We start from the raw sequence: 16,287 nt of genomic DNA, 5'->3' as shown, positions 1-16,287 counted from the left end.
AAAGACCTGGTCCACTGTTCCACATCCAGGATGAAAGCCACCCCGCTCCTCATGAATTCAAAGTTCAACAACTGGACCAGAGCCTCCCCTCCACTGGCCAAGAGTAAACTTTTAGGGGGAGGCTGAGAAGTGTGATCCCTCCATAGATGAAACACATTTCTGTTCCATTTAAAAAAAGGGACCACCACCCTGGTCTGCCACTCTGCAGGTGTTGTCCTGGTTTTTCTTGTGCTGAAAGTTGCAGCACCTACATCTTAAGAAATCAGTTTTACATTCTTGTTAACAAAAAATTTATTTGGAAAAAAATACATTATGTTTGTTTGCTCCAATTACATCATTTATCAAAGGTATTAGGAAGTTTTTTTCTTTTAAAAAGCAAGAAAAAAAGATGACTTTCGAATAAATTCTGACCAATTTAAACAAACAAACAAACAAACAAAAAATATATATATAATAACAATGAGAATATGATAAAGCACAAATAAAATAAAAATAAAAACAAAACACTGTACTTTCATGCTCCCATTAGTCTGGTTGAAACCGTCAAACACAGACTGAAGATCTCAGGAGCTTTTATCACAGTCTTTCCTGAAAGTACAAGCCTTGGCATTGTCCGGCTCCGGTCTGGCGCTCGGTTCAGTGGCTCCTGGACAGGTCGGATCAGGAGTACAGGCTCCAGTAGATTGCATTAAAGAGGAGGTAGGACAGAGGGAAGGCCAGGCGCGAGTACGAGTCGATCATGTAGCTGTTGCTGACCAGCATATCCACATTTTCACGCACCGACCTCTGCCGCCGCAGCCGAGTGCCCTCCATGGGACGGATGTCAGAGTTTTGGCTCGGCGTGGTCAGAGGGTCAGAGGTCAGCGTGGGTGCCATCCGAGGGAATGTGGTCAGCTCAATGTCATCATCATGGAAACAGCCGTCGAAGGCCATCGCTTGGCTGGCATTAAAGGTGGAGGGGATCTGAAAACAGAAAATGAAAAGGAAAAAAAAGTTTGTTTTCATTAAAGGTCTTGCATTCCTTGAAGGAATAAAGCTGGAAAATTTGGTTCATTTTATGAATTTAGGTTAACCTAAGTCACTAAAGTGACCCAGTTCACTTGAGCCACTTGAGTGGTATATACTGCCAAAAAAAAACCTTGATAAAAACTCCAAACACAGTAGCCTAAACCTGGAGCTTAAAAGCTGCAGGTTTCTGATTAATATTAGCTGTAATGTTTCTGTTTGGCCACGAGAGGGCCAAACATTTTGAACATTTAGGTTCTGTTATGCTTAGTGCTTAGTACAGTTGTGTTAATTTTAACTTTCAGCTGGGGTTTTGCTAACCCTAGCTTTTAGCTACAATTTTGCTGATGTTAGCCTTTTCCTACTGTTTTGCTATGTTTAGTTCTGTTCTACTTGTTTTAACTTTAACTTCTCAGATTCAGTTTCTTCAACAAAAATTCAGCAACCGTTAAACACTCAACAGCCATATAGCATTTTTAGTGTAAAAGCTCATTTTCTAGTTTATTTTTCTTCTTGTAGTGTAATAACCATGTTTGTTTGGTGTGCTGACCTTTCCCCTTCTCATCTTCCTCATCTCCTCCAGAGTGGTGCAGTAGTTCACAGCTGCGTATTCGATCACAGACAGGAAAACGAACAGGAAGCTGGTCCACAGGTAGATGTCCACCGCTTTCACATATGACACCTGTGAAAGGACAGGAAACATTTTCACTGATACAACTCTCAAATAAAAATGTTTTTCAGCTCACTCAGGTTTTCTCTACCCATTAATTGTTATGGAAGAAGATAAGATGATAAACTTTGGCGTTATAATTTTTAAGAATATATTTCACTCTGATATGACAAAAGTTTGGCATGGATTTGTAAAGGCAATTACAAAAGGATGGAAAAAGTTTGTGACTGATCAAACCTTTGTGCCCCTTCATCCAGTCAGATACAGTGTGGTTTTCTCTACCTGTATCCTCATATTAACTTCAAGTACTTATAGAATCTACACCTCTAAAACGTACCCCAGTTCTTTGTGTTGAAAGTCTTTGGATTAATTTCTAACCCTCAGTTAGAAATTAAAGGAGTTAAACTTTTTAAAGATATTATAAAGAAAATTCTGTACAATAAAATAGTTGTGATGCTAAATGAATCAACTTCACATATACATTATTTTATTAGATTTTAAGAATATTTCAGTGACATTTTCAGTATTTCTCTCAGCTTTTAAGACTGAAATTACAGAGAGTGACAGATATTTTCACCCCCTTAGTTTGGTTGCCTTATAACCTGAAATTTCAGTTTGATTATAAGTAATGAACAACATACAAATACTCTACATTAATGAAGTAAAATGGGGAAAAATATTTTAACAGTTTAAGAAACGTAAAATATTTTTACATGACCGTGATCGTATAGTGGTTAGTACTCTGCTTTATGGCCGCAGCAACCCCGGTTTGAATCTGGGTCACTGCACCAAACTGTTGTGGCAGCAAAAAATTAATTTCCAGGCACTGATAGATGAAATCACTCAAACAGGTTTATTTATATGTTGTGCACAAAATATAGAGAGCATTAAAGACAATTAAGAATTAACATCAGAGTCCCAGGTCCGAATGGGGAAGCTCCAAATCCAAGCTCTGGCCCCCCAAGTCGACACAGGAGCTTTTATTAAAGATATTGAAATACTGGACCAGAAGGAGGAGTTAGGGAAAAGCAAGTCAGTCTGGTTCCCATGAGGAGAAAATTCAACATCACTCATATAAACAAGTTCATTCTGTGAGAACCCATGGGATTTGGAATAGAAGTCATGACATAATCAGGACTTATCAACGACAGGTGTTACCCTATAATAAATTCTGCCATTACAGTTTATTCAAGCCCTCTGCTTTGAACCCCCAACCATCACCTTCAGAAGCCACATAATCAGTTCAATTAGATCCACCTTGATATAATCCAGGAGTCAGATGATCTAAACCTGTCACATGATATCCACCTGTTGAGTCAGCCACCAGAATCTACACCTTTAGGTAGTGCGGCATATCACCAAGCAGGAGACAGCATGAAGACCAAGGAACTCTCCACACTGATCAGAGACAAAGTTGTAGAGAAGTACAGATCAAGGTTTTTAAAGAGCCCTTAACATCCCACAGAGCACCATTTAATCCATTGTTAAGAAAAGGAAAGATGATGTCACAACAGCAAACCTGCCAAGAGAGGATCGTCCACCAAAATTCACAAAGTGGGTAAGGAAAGCAATAATTAGAGAGACAACCAGGATGCCAAAGATAACTCTAATGGGAGCTGTCGGTAGGACCACTAGAAGCTGCACAGAGCTGGACTTCATGAAAACATGGCAGGAAATAGACATTGCTTAAATGGATGAGTAGCCAAGGCAGATGACTGCTTATGCTGAGCCTTATCACCATTATCATCATCCTTTATTTATAAAGTGTTTTTAAAATCAAAGTGCTGTACAGGTATAACAAAACTAAAAGAAAACAATAATAATACAAAACAATTGCCATAAGGGAGGGAGACGGAGGCGAACCCAGACCGCAGACTCATCGTAAAAAAGGAAATTAATTTATTAATATAAATAAAACAGACAAAACAAAAGAGCTGGCGTGGCAGCAAAAAACAAACTAAAGCAAAATCCAAAAATGGCAAGACAAGATCCAGCAGACCTCACAGACAAAGGGAGAGTATTCCAGACCTGCAACTGAAAAAGCTCTGTCTCCCCTGGTCATAAACCGAGTCCTAGGGATAACTAAGAGTTTCTGATCTGTAGATCTTAGAAGTCTACTTGGAATGTGTGGCTGTAAAAGCTCAGTAAGATAAAAAGGTGCCAGACCATTTAAACATTTAAAAACTAAAAACTAAATCTTAAAAACAATTCTAAATGAAACAGGCAACCAATGAAAGGAAGACAAAATCGAGGTGATACATTCATGTTTTTTAATCCCCGTTAGTAGACAGGCAGTTGAATTCTGAACCAGCTGTAGAAGATGAACAAGAGACTAGTCCTTCCCACCATAAAGAGATTGCAGTAGTCCAATCTAGAAGTGATAAAAGCATGAATAACCCTTTCAAAGACATTTTGAGGTAGATAATCCTTGACTTTACTCATCAGCCTCAGATGATAAAAGCTCGACTGGACTACTGCATTGACCTATTTGTTAAATTTAAAATCAGGATCAAAAATCACTCCAAGATTTTTAACAGACACACAGCCAGAAGAAGAGTTTAGTGGACCTACAGCACTGTGGCATCTTATCACTAGGTCTGATTTGCCAAATAAAATAACCTCTGTCTTTTTGTCATTAAGATAAAGAAAGTTCTGCTCCAACCGTGTTCTCACATACCTCAAGCATTTAAGTAGCCTATTCACAGACTGGGATCCGCAGAATTTAAATGAAAGGTAGACCTGGATATCATCTGCATATAAATGGTATGACACATTATATATCTGGAAAATGGATCCCAGAGGAAGCAAGTACAATGAAAATAAAATAGGACCTTATTCTGGTTCTGCTGGAGGTTTCTTCTTGTTAAAAGGGAGTTGTTTCTTTCCACTGTCACCAATGTGCTGCTAAGGATGGGAGATGGGAGAAGAAGTGAAAATTCAATGCAATCTGCTGGCTGCCTTAGATAGAAAACCTTTTACTCTTTGGCATTTTATAATGTATGTGAAGAAAAACATAAGACATGCTGTTAAAAATTTGCCAAAAGACATATTGGAGACTCAACAAACACGTGGAAGAAGCTGCTGTGGTCAGATGAGACTTATCACTACTAACCAGTTCTGCAACCATTACTGGCTGAATTTAAGGCTGTATTCACACCTGATAGTCCAGTAGACTCAGTTCAATTGGAGACCAAAACTGCAACATTTGTTCCATTTTCAGCTGCTGCGGTTCACATTCACACTGCACCGAGTCAATCGAGCCAAACCCTTTGATCAACCTGCACCCCCCCCCCCCCCCCCCCCCCCCCCCTTGCCTGTGGTGGCACTGCACCAAGAACTAATGAAGGAAATGACATGAAATCCCTCTGAAGAAGACACTGAGTTTTAGCGGTCAAATTTTAGCGGTTTTGGATTTCCGTTTTGTCTGTGATACATGTGCCAAAGAAACATTTTACCTACTCTACACTCCACGTCTGACCACGAGTCATTTCTCCTGGTAGTGGTAGAAACACGCATTTGTTTTGGTTGTATTTACCCAGAATACAACTGTGCTATAGTCTGCTTCCTGCTTTTGGAGCGGTCTCTGGTCCGCTTGCATTCACATATGCATTCGAACCGCACCAGAGTTCACTTCAACCAAATCGAGACCGAGGTTTTTAGACGGACCAGAGTTCGTTTTTTTGGTCCGAATCAGAGTTTGATTGCGCATTCACACCTCCCCAAATAAACCAGGCTTTCTAGGTAAACAGGCAAGAGTTTGATTAAAGCAGACTAAACAGGGCTGGTGTGAAGGCAGTGAGTTTTTTTTTTACAGAAACCAACAACGTCTCATCATGCTGAGAACACCATTCCTACAGTGAGGCATGGTGGTGGCAGCATCATGCTATATAAATGGTTTTCATTAACAGACACTGGGAAATCTAGTCAGAGTTAAATTGTTTTCATGGAAAAATGAAAAAGCTGCCAGCACTGGGGTGTCTCAGCCAGTTAAAGTGTCTTGCCCAAGGACACAACAGCTGAGACTGACAGAGTGGGGGCTTGAATCTGCAAGCCTCCGGTTACAGGACAAACCCTTACCTCCTGAGCCACTGCCGTGGTAGCTACAACTAAAACATGCGCCTCCCCAGTCTTTTTTTGTCAGTTTAGATTTTAGGTTGTAAGACAACAAAACAAAGAGAATGCCAAGGAGGTGAATACTTTTGCAACACGCTGTATTTGTAAAAAATATAAATTTTATGTTGGTGGTTGTGATGTAAAAAGCTGTAACTTCTGTCATAAAGAACCTGAAAGATAACCAGTGAAAGCCTAAAGTCCATCCTGAGAGCCCACATAAACAATGAGAAAGCCTCAACAGAGTTTAAAAAGTCTTTTTGTTCCTGAAGGCATCCAGAATCCAGACAAACCCAGTTTTACCTGAGGCATGGAGGAGGACACTCCAGTAATGATGGTGGACATGGTGAGTACAGTGGTCATACCTGCAGAAGGAGACAGAAAAACATTGGTTTACAGCTGTTAGTTTTCTAAACGTTAGAAAGGAGGGCTCTGTGCACCTACACACTGAGTGTTCCAACTGAGAAAGGAAAGGGAATAAATATAAGACAGAGACTGTGTTGCTGTTGAGTTAAACAAGAAAAAAGTCATTTTTACTGCTTATAAGTCCATTAAAATTGAGTCAATGAGTCACAGGAGATGTTGGAGCTAACAAACTTTACTGCTGCAAAATTCAACTAAAATATGCAATTTATTAGGATTTTGAGATTATAGAATTGCATTAAGATTAAAATAGTATCTCACTGGGCTCTGACAATATTTATCTCACAAAACTGTGAGAAAATAAGCAAATTTTGACTTGAAATCTCACTAAAATAACATATTTGCATGAACTCCCAGTGAAATTTAAGCAAAAATTTGCAGATTGTTTGCATACATATCAAGCAAATGTTGCTCCTTAGAATTACAAAAAAACAATTAAGATTCTGGACAGGTTCCAGATGCCTGCAGCAACTCTGTTTTTAGAGAAAATTTCTCACAAATATTTCAGACATGTTCAAAATTCCAGCGACAGAAAACGAGGCCAAGCTGTTGTAGAGTTAACAGTTCCATGGGAAGATGGTGTTGAGGAGGCATATGAGAGAAAAACAATCAAATCTATAAAAAAAAAAGCAGCTCAGAATGACTGGGGATCAAGGGTGCTTCCTGCTGAAGTGGAATGCAGGGGATTTATTGCAACATCTATGATCCACCTACTAAAAACCATGGGAGTGACGGGTTGCTTCCTCCAACAAACCATTTTGTCCTTGTCCACTGCAGGTCAGAGAAGCAGTGATTGATTGTGGATTAAAAGAAAGGACAACACATGGGCTGTAATGAAACAGGGCAGTATGAATCTGAGGGGTGTGTACTTAGGATAAGAAGTAACATTGTTGAGCTCTCTGGGGATGTTGGGGGCTTATCAACAAAATATAAATAACGGAAGGTGCCCACCTGATGACCTTAATGAAATATCTACCCTCCTGTACATGAGTCCTGTTGTATCGCTACTTCCAGGAGTAATGTCTTACAGACACGGATAAATTTGTTTGTACCCTTTTGTTTAAGAAAGAGAGATCCTCAAAGGTCAATGAAATAACTTGAACCTGAGAAAAGTATTAATAAGAAAAAAAAAGGAAGACAACTAATGGAAATCAGTCATTGCTTTGAATTTTGGTTTAACAGAATCTTTTAAGAAATAAACTAATGAAACTGGTCTTGACAAAAAGGAAGGTACATTGAAAATGGAAACTAATTTGCCCACAGGGACATGTTAAACTAAGGTGTGCCCTGTAATTCGCATCACTGGTGTCTTCAGTCTTGTAATTAGTCAGTCTGCTAGTCTGACTAAAGGGTGAAAAATAGACACAGTGCTGTTTGGTATCATGGTGCGTACCACACTGAACATGAAGCACAGAAAGCTAAGGACAGAGTTGTTTCAGGAGATTAGGAAGGAAATCATTGAGCAGCATGTTAAAGGTAAAGACTATAAGACCATCTCCAAACAGCTTGATGTTCCTGTGATTAAAGCTGCAGAGATTCAGAGGTCTAAGGGCCACAGGACTGGAGCCAACCTCCCTGAACGAGGCTGCGAGAGAAAAACTGATGACAAATTGAAAAGACAGATACAAATGGTAACCAAAGAGCCTTGAACAACTTCCAGAGAGATCAGAGGTGAACTCCAAGGTCAAAGGTCATCGGTGGGCTAAATTGGACTACATGGAAGACATCAAATCATAAAAAAGCAAGACTGTAATTAGCCAAACTGCATATTGAGAAGCCACAAAACGTCTGGGAGAATGTCCTTTGGACATCAAGGTAGACAGGAGTGAAATGTGCTGCCCAATGTCAGAAAGCTTGGTGTCAAGCTTGCAGGTCATGGGTCCTCCAACAGGATAATGAGCCAAAACACAGCTAAAAACACCAAGAATGGCTCAGAACAGAACATTGGACTATTCTTAAGTGCCCTCGGAGCCCTGATCTAAATCCTGTTGAACATCCGTGGAAGGAGCTGAAACATCTGGAAAAGGAACTCTTCAAACCTGAGACAAACTGGAGAAGTTTGATCATGAGGAGTGGGTTAAAATACCTGCTGAGAGGTGCAGAAGCCTCAGAGAGTTACAAAAATCACTCGATTGCCTCAAAAGGTTTTGCAACAAAAGATTAAATTAAGGGTCCTATCCTTTTTGTCAAGGCCAGTTTCTTTTTTTGTCTTTTAATAATTCTGTTGAGCCAAAATTCAAAAGAAGGACTGATTTCCATTAGTTGATTCTCAGTGATTACTTTTTTCCTTTTTTATTACTTTTATCAGTTTTAAGTTATTTCAGTGACATCTGTGGGTTTTTCTTTAATGAAAGGATAAAAACAAATTTATCAACAGGATTGAAACATCAAGTACTATTAGCTCTGCTGCTGATTTGTATTTATTTATCTGTTTGTTACTTTTTAAACAGATTTTTATTATTATTATTGTATCTCCAAATTTTTAATTGAGCTTAAAAAAAGTTTTTTTTTTCTAGCATTGCTTTTGGATGCTCGCTCTTCCATTATTTGAGGATGAGTCACCACGATAACGTTGTTTATATGTGGAAAATGATTGCGCTTTCCAAAGCCACATTAATGCACAAGACAAGATAAAAAAAAACTTTAAACAAACGTGTGTGTTACCCAGAGACACTCGAGCAGGAACGGCCCTCCTGTCGATCCAGAAGGAGACCCAGGAGAGGACGACCATCAGCATGGTGGGGAAGTACGTCTGCAGCATGAAGAAGAAGATGTGCCGCCGCAGGATGAAGTTTATGAAGAGACGATTGTACCAACCTGACAGTCAGAAATAAAAAAAAGTTTTTAATCACAATTAAAGACCACAGATGACACTGATGCTGGGTGATTCAAACTACAGGAAATCAGCTCATCTTGTGTGGATAAGAAAACGTCTTAAACCACATCCACACAAACCTAAACCTTATAAACAGAAAGGAGGTGACAGACTCACCGGTGCTGCTGTAGAAAGCGAGGCCACTGGAGGCATGAAAATTTTCAATGAAGAACTGAGACAGGACAATCTCGTCCGTTCTCAGGGAGTCATTCCCATTCTTCCAGTACAGCATCAGGTCGTTCTCATTGTATGCGTCTAGAGACAGAAACAGATGGACATGATGTCCCTTCGGTCACCTGTTTTATATCCTGATCTGAGAATCAAAAGTTGTCCAGTTAGTGTAAAACGTGTTTCTCACAGCTCTCGAGCTCCAGTGAGCAGTTCTGAGTGTCCAGAGGAAAACTGCTGAAGTCCATCGAGCAGAGAGCCGTTACAGTGGCCCTGAAAGACACATTTAACCCAAACTTAGCTTCACCATTTCCCACCAGCTTTCTGTTGTCATACACTTATATTTTCAAGGTTTGGTTTCAATTTAAGGTAGGGCCTTTGAGGCAAAAAAACCTAAAATATTGTCATGATCTGTCTGTTTTTTTCTTTTGTCATTATTGGTTACTGTTTTGGTTTTTATCTTTTTTGATACTGTATTTATTTTGTGTTTCTTTGTTGTTTTTCTTTTGAGATTCTTTGTTCCCTAGTGCCTCTGTGTTACCAGTCACTTCTTGCCCTCAGTCTAACACTCACACCCGTTCGCTGTATTCTTCAGTCTCAGCTGTCACCACTTATCTCACCACTCCCGGCCTACTTAAACTCCCGTTCCTCATTCATTCTTCAGTCGATCATCCTGTTTGTTTGCCTGTCTTTCCTTCTATGTGCTCCTCATGTTTTTGGTTACTTTTGTATTTGCTGCCCTGTCAACATTTTGGTTTCTGTGCTTCAGTTTTGTTTTGTTTTTTGTAACAGTCTGCTACCAAGTCAGCCTTTGTTTTTTTCCTGATATAAATCGTTTCTTTCCTTTGAGTCCTCATGTAAGTCTAGATCCTTGGGTCCTAAATTACAACAAATTCTGACAAATATTTAAACATAAAGAATGAGGAGGAGCTCTGAGCTATTTAGGAGTGTGGCTTCACAAAATGCCACAGTTTGCATTTAATTTAATTATTTGTTTTCTTCCTGGTATGTGTCTAATTTTGTAATTTGTGTTGAGTTATGTTATGTTTTTTCTTTTTCTTTTGGCTTTTTTGAATTTTTCAATTGTTTTTGTAGTTAAGTTTTTTTTTCATATTGCTTCACAATTTCTTCTCTCAGCCCTTCTGGTTACTCCACATCCTTAAATTTTGAAATAGTCTGTTATTGGATGACTGTGTCAAGCTTTAGAGGATGTTAGGATTTTGTTTACCTCCTCAGATTGCATGCCTGCATCCACATCATTTTGTACCTGACACTGTAGAGGATGTTTCCATCGGGGTAAACCCGCAGCATGATGTTTTCATTGGTGGTGTCGTGGATGAAGGAGCGTTTGGAGTGGACAAAGAAGACATCGGGAACCCAGATTTTCTTCACTAGTCGGGAGTCAAACGTCCGGCTCTGGTTGGTGTGAGATGGAAACGACAGTCTCTCGTCCTTCCAGTAGTGACGCAGATACAGAGTTATGGTGAAGTCCTGAAGGACACATAAATAAGTTTCATCTTTAACCTATTTTTAGTGTGCTACAAAACCACAAGTTACTGACAAGTTTCAGGTAAATTTCTGTTCCTGTATTTAACTATCTGAATGTGACCAGTTGATGCTCAAATCTACATAAGAAGAGCAAAAAAATTATTTATACATCACCTTTTTGGATAAAAATTGCAATGTAATTCACAATAAAATACAATAAGACAAATCTCAATAAAGTGGTAGTATATGCACTGAAATATAAGGCTGAAGGACAATACAAATATAAAGCTGTTTTAAAAGAAATCTCAAAAGCTCTTTCTAATTGAATGTTTCAGCTGCATTTTAAAGCATTAAACAAAGAAAATATCATCATCAACAAGAGAAGCTTGTACCACAGTATTAAAAGGAACAACTGGTTTGAGTTTGAACTCAGGTTTGGGGAACTATTAATAGTTTCAGGTTAGATGATGTGAAGGTTTGAGTTGAAATGATTTAACAGTTCCAAAGTGCACTTTGAACCTGAGCTTAAATACACAGATTCCTGAAACACACACCGTATTGCAGTTTCCGCTCGAATTCATCCCAAAGGTTTTCTAATGGGTTGAGGTCAGGACTCTGTGCAGGTCAGTCAAGTTCTTCCACACCAAACTCGCTCATCCATGTCTTTATGGACCTTGGTTTGTGCGGTGGTGCTCATTCATGTTGGAACAAGAAGGAGTCATCCCCAAATTGTTCCCACATGAAATTGCATGAAATTGTCCAAAATGTCTTGGTATGCTGAAGCATGAAGAGTTCCTTTCACTGGAACTAAGCAGCCAAGCCCAACTCCTGAAAAACAACCCCACACCATGATCCCCCTCCACCAAACTTTACACTTGGCACAGTGCAGTCAGACAAGTACTGTTCTCCTGACAACCCAGTTGTCGATCGGATTGCCAGACAGAAAAGTGTGACTTGACACTCCAGATTGTCAGGTGTGGGGATGACGGAGACAAACCCAGAGCGCAGACTCATAGTGAAAATGAAAAGTAATTTATTAAACTAAAGGATAAACAAAACAAAAGCTGACGTGGCAGCAAAAATATAAACAAACTGAAACCACAACTAAGGCAGGAAACAGGATCGGGACCGGGAACAGGCAGGACAGAAACTTGCAGCAAACAACAAACAACAAACAAGGAACCAGCGGAGTATTGGAAGAAGTGACCGGGTTTTAAACACTGAGGATGACAAGGTAAGTGGTAACAGGTGAGTTGAGATAATGACGGGCAGATGCAGATGGGCGTGGCAGGGAACCTGAGAGGGAGACTGAGGAGGAGTGAATGAAAACCCAAACATGAGGGACAAAGACAGAACCCAAACAGAACAAACGAAAAAGATAAACAAAACCCAATAACCAAACAAAAATGAAACAAGACCAAAACAAAGAGAAAACCCCAAAACCCCACACAGATAACACATTTCCTCTGCTCTAGAGTCTGGTGGGAACTTGCTTTACACCACTGCAGCCGACGCTTTACATTTTGTGATGTAAGGCTTGAATGCAGCTGCTTGGCCATGGAAACCCATTCCATGGAGCTCTCTGCACACTGTTTCTGAGCTAACTTGAAGACCACATGAAGTTTGGAGGGCTGTAGCTGTTGACTCCGCAGAACGTTGGTGACCTCTGTTCTCTTCCACCTGCTCCCTACTCCGACTAAAGATCATTTTGTCTACAAACATCATAATCTATGGGAACTCTTGCCTGAGCTCATCTGTAAGTAGAATCTCACTGGGCTGCAACTGTTGGCAACTAGTTACAGACTCAAAATTGTACTTATGTTTGTATGTACATAACTGTGAATAAATTAGGATATTTGTGTGACATTCCTGTGGATGATGTGCATCTCTTTTGCTACAATTTACTCACAAAGTGTTTGAATTATGTCCTAATTTAATTTGATCACAATTTCTTCTTATTTGTTGTCTCCTCTTAGCCACAGTTAGGTTTATAATCCTCCCAAAGTTGATTCACATTTCTCACACTTAATAACTCACTAAAACCTAACTGACAAGGGTTTGAGAGGAGTTTCAAGACATCACCTAAACTTTGCAGTCTTAACCAGAGAAACCAGAGATTCTGAAACATTTTTTAACCCACAAAGTATATAAACATTATTATTAAGTTCCTGAGAAAAGACGTTTGACAACCTTCTTACTAATTCAAACAATCTGTATGCTACCGTGAAACAATAATAAAATTATATTTTGTAAAAATTATTTTTAAATTTATTTTGATTCTTGAGATTCCTCTTCAGACCGCCCTCTGAGGATTCCACAATCTACAGGCAAGGCCAGACTGTCCAAAGGGCTTACTGGGGTATTACTTCCAAGGTTTAGAAGGCCCAAAAACATAATTATTTTAGTATTATTATAGTAAATTATTATTTTAATATAAATTTTCTCAAATGGATGCTTTCCAAATTCCTTACTTTACTTATTTCCAATTAAGCACAAGCCTGCATCACTGGATAAGTTTTAATTTGTTAAACTTTTTATTATATGGGCTTCTTCCGTTACCCTTAATGCGGCCCGAACCGGGCAAAGAACCCCCACAAATTTTATATCAGAACGACTGGCTCAGTCTCAGCATGAGGGCTACTATTTTTATTCGCGTGTCGTGTTACTATGGCGACGTAATCGCCAAAAAACACGCAAAAATTTCAGAATTTTCGTGAAATTTTGGCAGTTACACTCTAACCTCACTAACGAGCTAGAGTGTGGAGCTGTCTGAGCACAACACATTTTTTAGCAAACAAACTGTTCCTATGCCCACATCTTTTATGATGCATGAACAAATTATATATCAAAATGTAGGCATTTTTGTCTTCTTTCAGGCAATGTGTTTACTTTTCCTGTAGGTCTTATAGTTTTCTGTCAAATGGCCCCAAACGTCAAATGGACGTTTACGTCACACGCCGTTGCTCGGCGCCATTTCTAAAGGCGACTGACCAAAACAAAAAATTTTCCGGTGTTTTTGTCATATTACCGCTTCCATAATGCTGAAAAGCAGCTAGAAAAAAATGTGGGCTATATCGCGAAAAGCTTCTCCCAGAAGCCAAAAAACGCTACATGGACAAACTAGCTAAAATTGGACATGTCGACCTGTTTGAGCTACAAAGTTGGAGCAGAAACCCTGATCATTTACCCCATTTGACATTCCCAGACATATTTGCATACCTGGTCTGTGGTGTTAGTGCTTACACCGCAAATCAGTTCAAAATTTTTAAGTCAATGGAGGCACATGTCCAGTTTATGAATGGCTGGGTTCATGATTTGGACATTTTTACCCCCCCGGATTGCGAATATGTTGTGGTTCGAACAAAGGTAAGTTCTGAGCTCCTTAATTTTATATACATTCTTAATGTACATTATTTTACAATCAATCAGAATGTTGTTTGGTACGAGTACTAAAAAGTGTGAACGCGTTATTATTAAAGTACTAACTGATTTGCGAAGCTGCAAGTTTGAATTAAATTACGGCAATTCCACCTCATTTTTACTTCCTTTGAGCTCGTTTAATAACAAGATAGAAAGACTTAGAATTAATTTGTCATTTACACATCTACAATGAAAGAAAATTCAGTTAGAAAAAGTGCAAATAACGTATGAAATATGTACAATATAAACTTAAATATGCGACCGCTGGAGATACATCAGCACCTCTTGCGATCAGCGTGTTAGAAAACGGATGGATTGAAACATAATACACATACACGAATAGTGTTGCACTCACGAAACACTCTTCTTTAATTTCGGCAACTTTATTTTCCCATGAGATATATATATATATATATATATATATATATATATATATATATATATATATATATATATATAAACTTGAAAATAATGTAATAATTGAAATGAGTTGTATGCAAGAGTTCAATGTGTTTTTTGTCATTGGTGCACCTGCAGTGTCTCCCTGAGGGCAATTAGGTGGAATATACATTTAACCAATTCTCGATTTGGAAGCTACAATCAAAACCCAACTTCAGCTTTGTAACTGATAACCTCTTTGAAATTATGTCATGATTATTCTTCTGTAATAAAATGCTGATTGGAATAATAGACGGTTCAACTACTTCTAGATTCACATACATTTTTTATGTTTCTGTCTTTTCATTCACCATTTCAATTGTGTGTTCGCAGGTTATGCACTCTCAGAGACTCTCTGAGCCACCGTTGACACGGTGGGTCATGCTGAGCAACAGTGGCACTGTTGAGTGTGCACATTGCACATGCATGGCAGGGCTAGCAGAGACTTGCACCCATGTAGGTGCCCTACTTTTTAAGGTGGAAGCAACAGTGAGGATAAGAGGCACAAAAACTGTTACAGATGAGCCAGCATACTGGATGTTACCTGGCAATCTGAAAAAGATTCACCCTGAAGTTGGCCATAAAATTGACTACAGCACTTCAGCTTCTCAAAAGACAACACTTGACAAAAAAATCCAAGCTGAAGTCTCAACGCCAGCCAGAAGAAGCTGTCCACAAAAAAGAAAAATCCCACCTGCTAATCTGAAAGATTTATGTCCTCTGCTTGACACGCTATTAGAGCACAGTAAGGCTGTTGGTTTGTCAGGAATGGAAAAATATTACACATTATTCACACACAAACCAGAACAGTCAATTATGTTACCTAAGTCACTTGCTTCTCTGTACAACAACATGCAGTCTCATGACTTGTCAGCTATTTTGCAGTGCTGTGAAAAATACAAAGATGTTGCAGCAGTGACTGATGAGCAGGCAGAAGCGATCGAAAAGCACACAAGACTGCAGCACAAGTGTTCTGCCTGGTATGAATGTCGAGCTGGACAAATTACATCATCCACTATGCATGCTGTATTTGCCACCAGTTTGGAAAGGCCAGCACTAACAGTTGTAAAACAGGTGTGGAACCCAGGGAACACTGTGTCTACAGTGCAAACAAAATGGGGTGTGAATCATGAGGGTGATGCACAAAAGGCTTACATTAAAATTAGAGCTCGTCACAAAAATCAAAAAGTTAAATCATGTGGTTTCATTATAAACACCGACTTCCCTGAACTTGGAGCATCTCCTGATGGACTCACAACATGTGACTGCTGTGGGAATGGCTGCCTGGAGATAAAGTGTCCTTACAAATACAGGACATCCTGCATCCAGCAGGCTGTCGATGCAAACGACAAAAACTTTTTCCTTCAGCTGTCTGGCAATGAACTTCACCTGAAGAAACATCATCCATATTATACACAGGTACAAACTGAGATTTTCGTGACAAAGTCAAACCACTGTGACCTTGTTGTGTGCACTGAGAAAGATATGGCTATCGTCCGTGTCTTCCCAGATCAGGAATTCTGGGAACCACATCTACAAAAAGCACAAAGCTTCTTTAAAAATATTTGCCTTCCAGAGCTTGTAGGTAGATATTTCTCAGAGCACACCTGTACTCCAGCTTCCAGGGAGACATAGTTTAACAGTCTTGACAAGAAGCATGTAAATCATGCTGTCAGACTAATATTTGCAC

At 39.3% G+C, this 16,287-nt stretch overlaps 1 protein-coding gene across 1 annotated transcript in view; it reads right to left on the bottom strand.

Moving 5' to 3' along the window:
* Positions 1-286: 286 nt before the first annotated feature.
* The window catches only part of LOC108248826 (gamma-aminobutyric acid receptor subunit rho-3), a gene marked incomplete in the record, with an annotated part of 62,848 nt that continues 46,847 nt past the window's right edge, over positions 287-16,287 (bottom strand). The window contains 7 exon segments of the mRNA XM_025011006.2: positions 287-963; positions 1,556-1,687; positions 6,089-6,150; positions 8,873-9,025; positions 9,201-9,338; positions 9,442-9,524; positions 10,519-10,742. Of these exon segments, the coding sequence (XP_024866774.1) occupies positions 661-963; positions 1,556-1,687; positions 6,089-6,150; positions 8,873-9,025; positions 9,201-9,338; positions 9,442-9,524; positions 10,519-10,742 (1,095 nt within the window).

Source organism: Kryptolebias marmoratus, linkage group LG21 (assembly GCF_001649575.2).
Source record: "Kryptolebias marmoratus isolate JLee-2015 linkage group LG21, ASM164957v2, whole genome shotgun sequence".
Taxonomy (NCBI): Eukaryota; Metazoa; Chordata; class Actinopteri; order Cyprinodontiformes; family Rivulidae; genus Kryptolebias; species Kryptolebias marmoratus.
The sequence above is the reverse complement of the archived record's forward strand: the minus strand, read 5'-3'. Positions and strand labels throughout refer to the sequence as shown.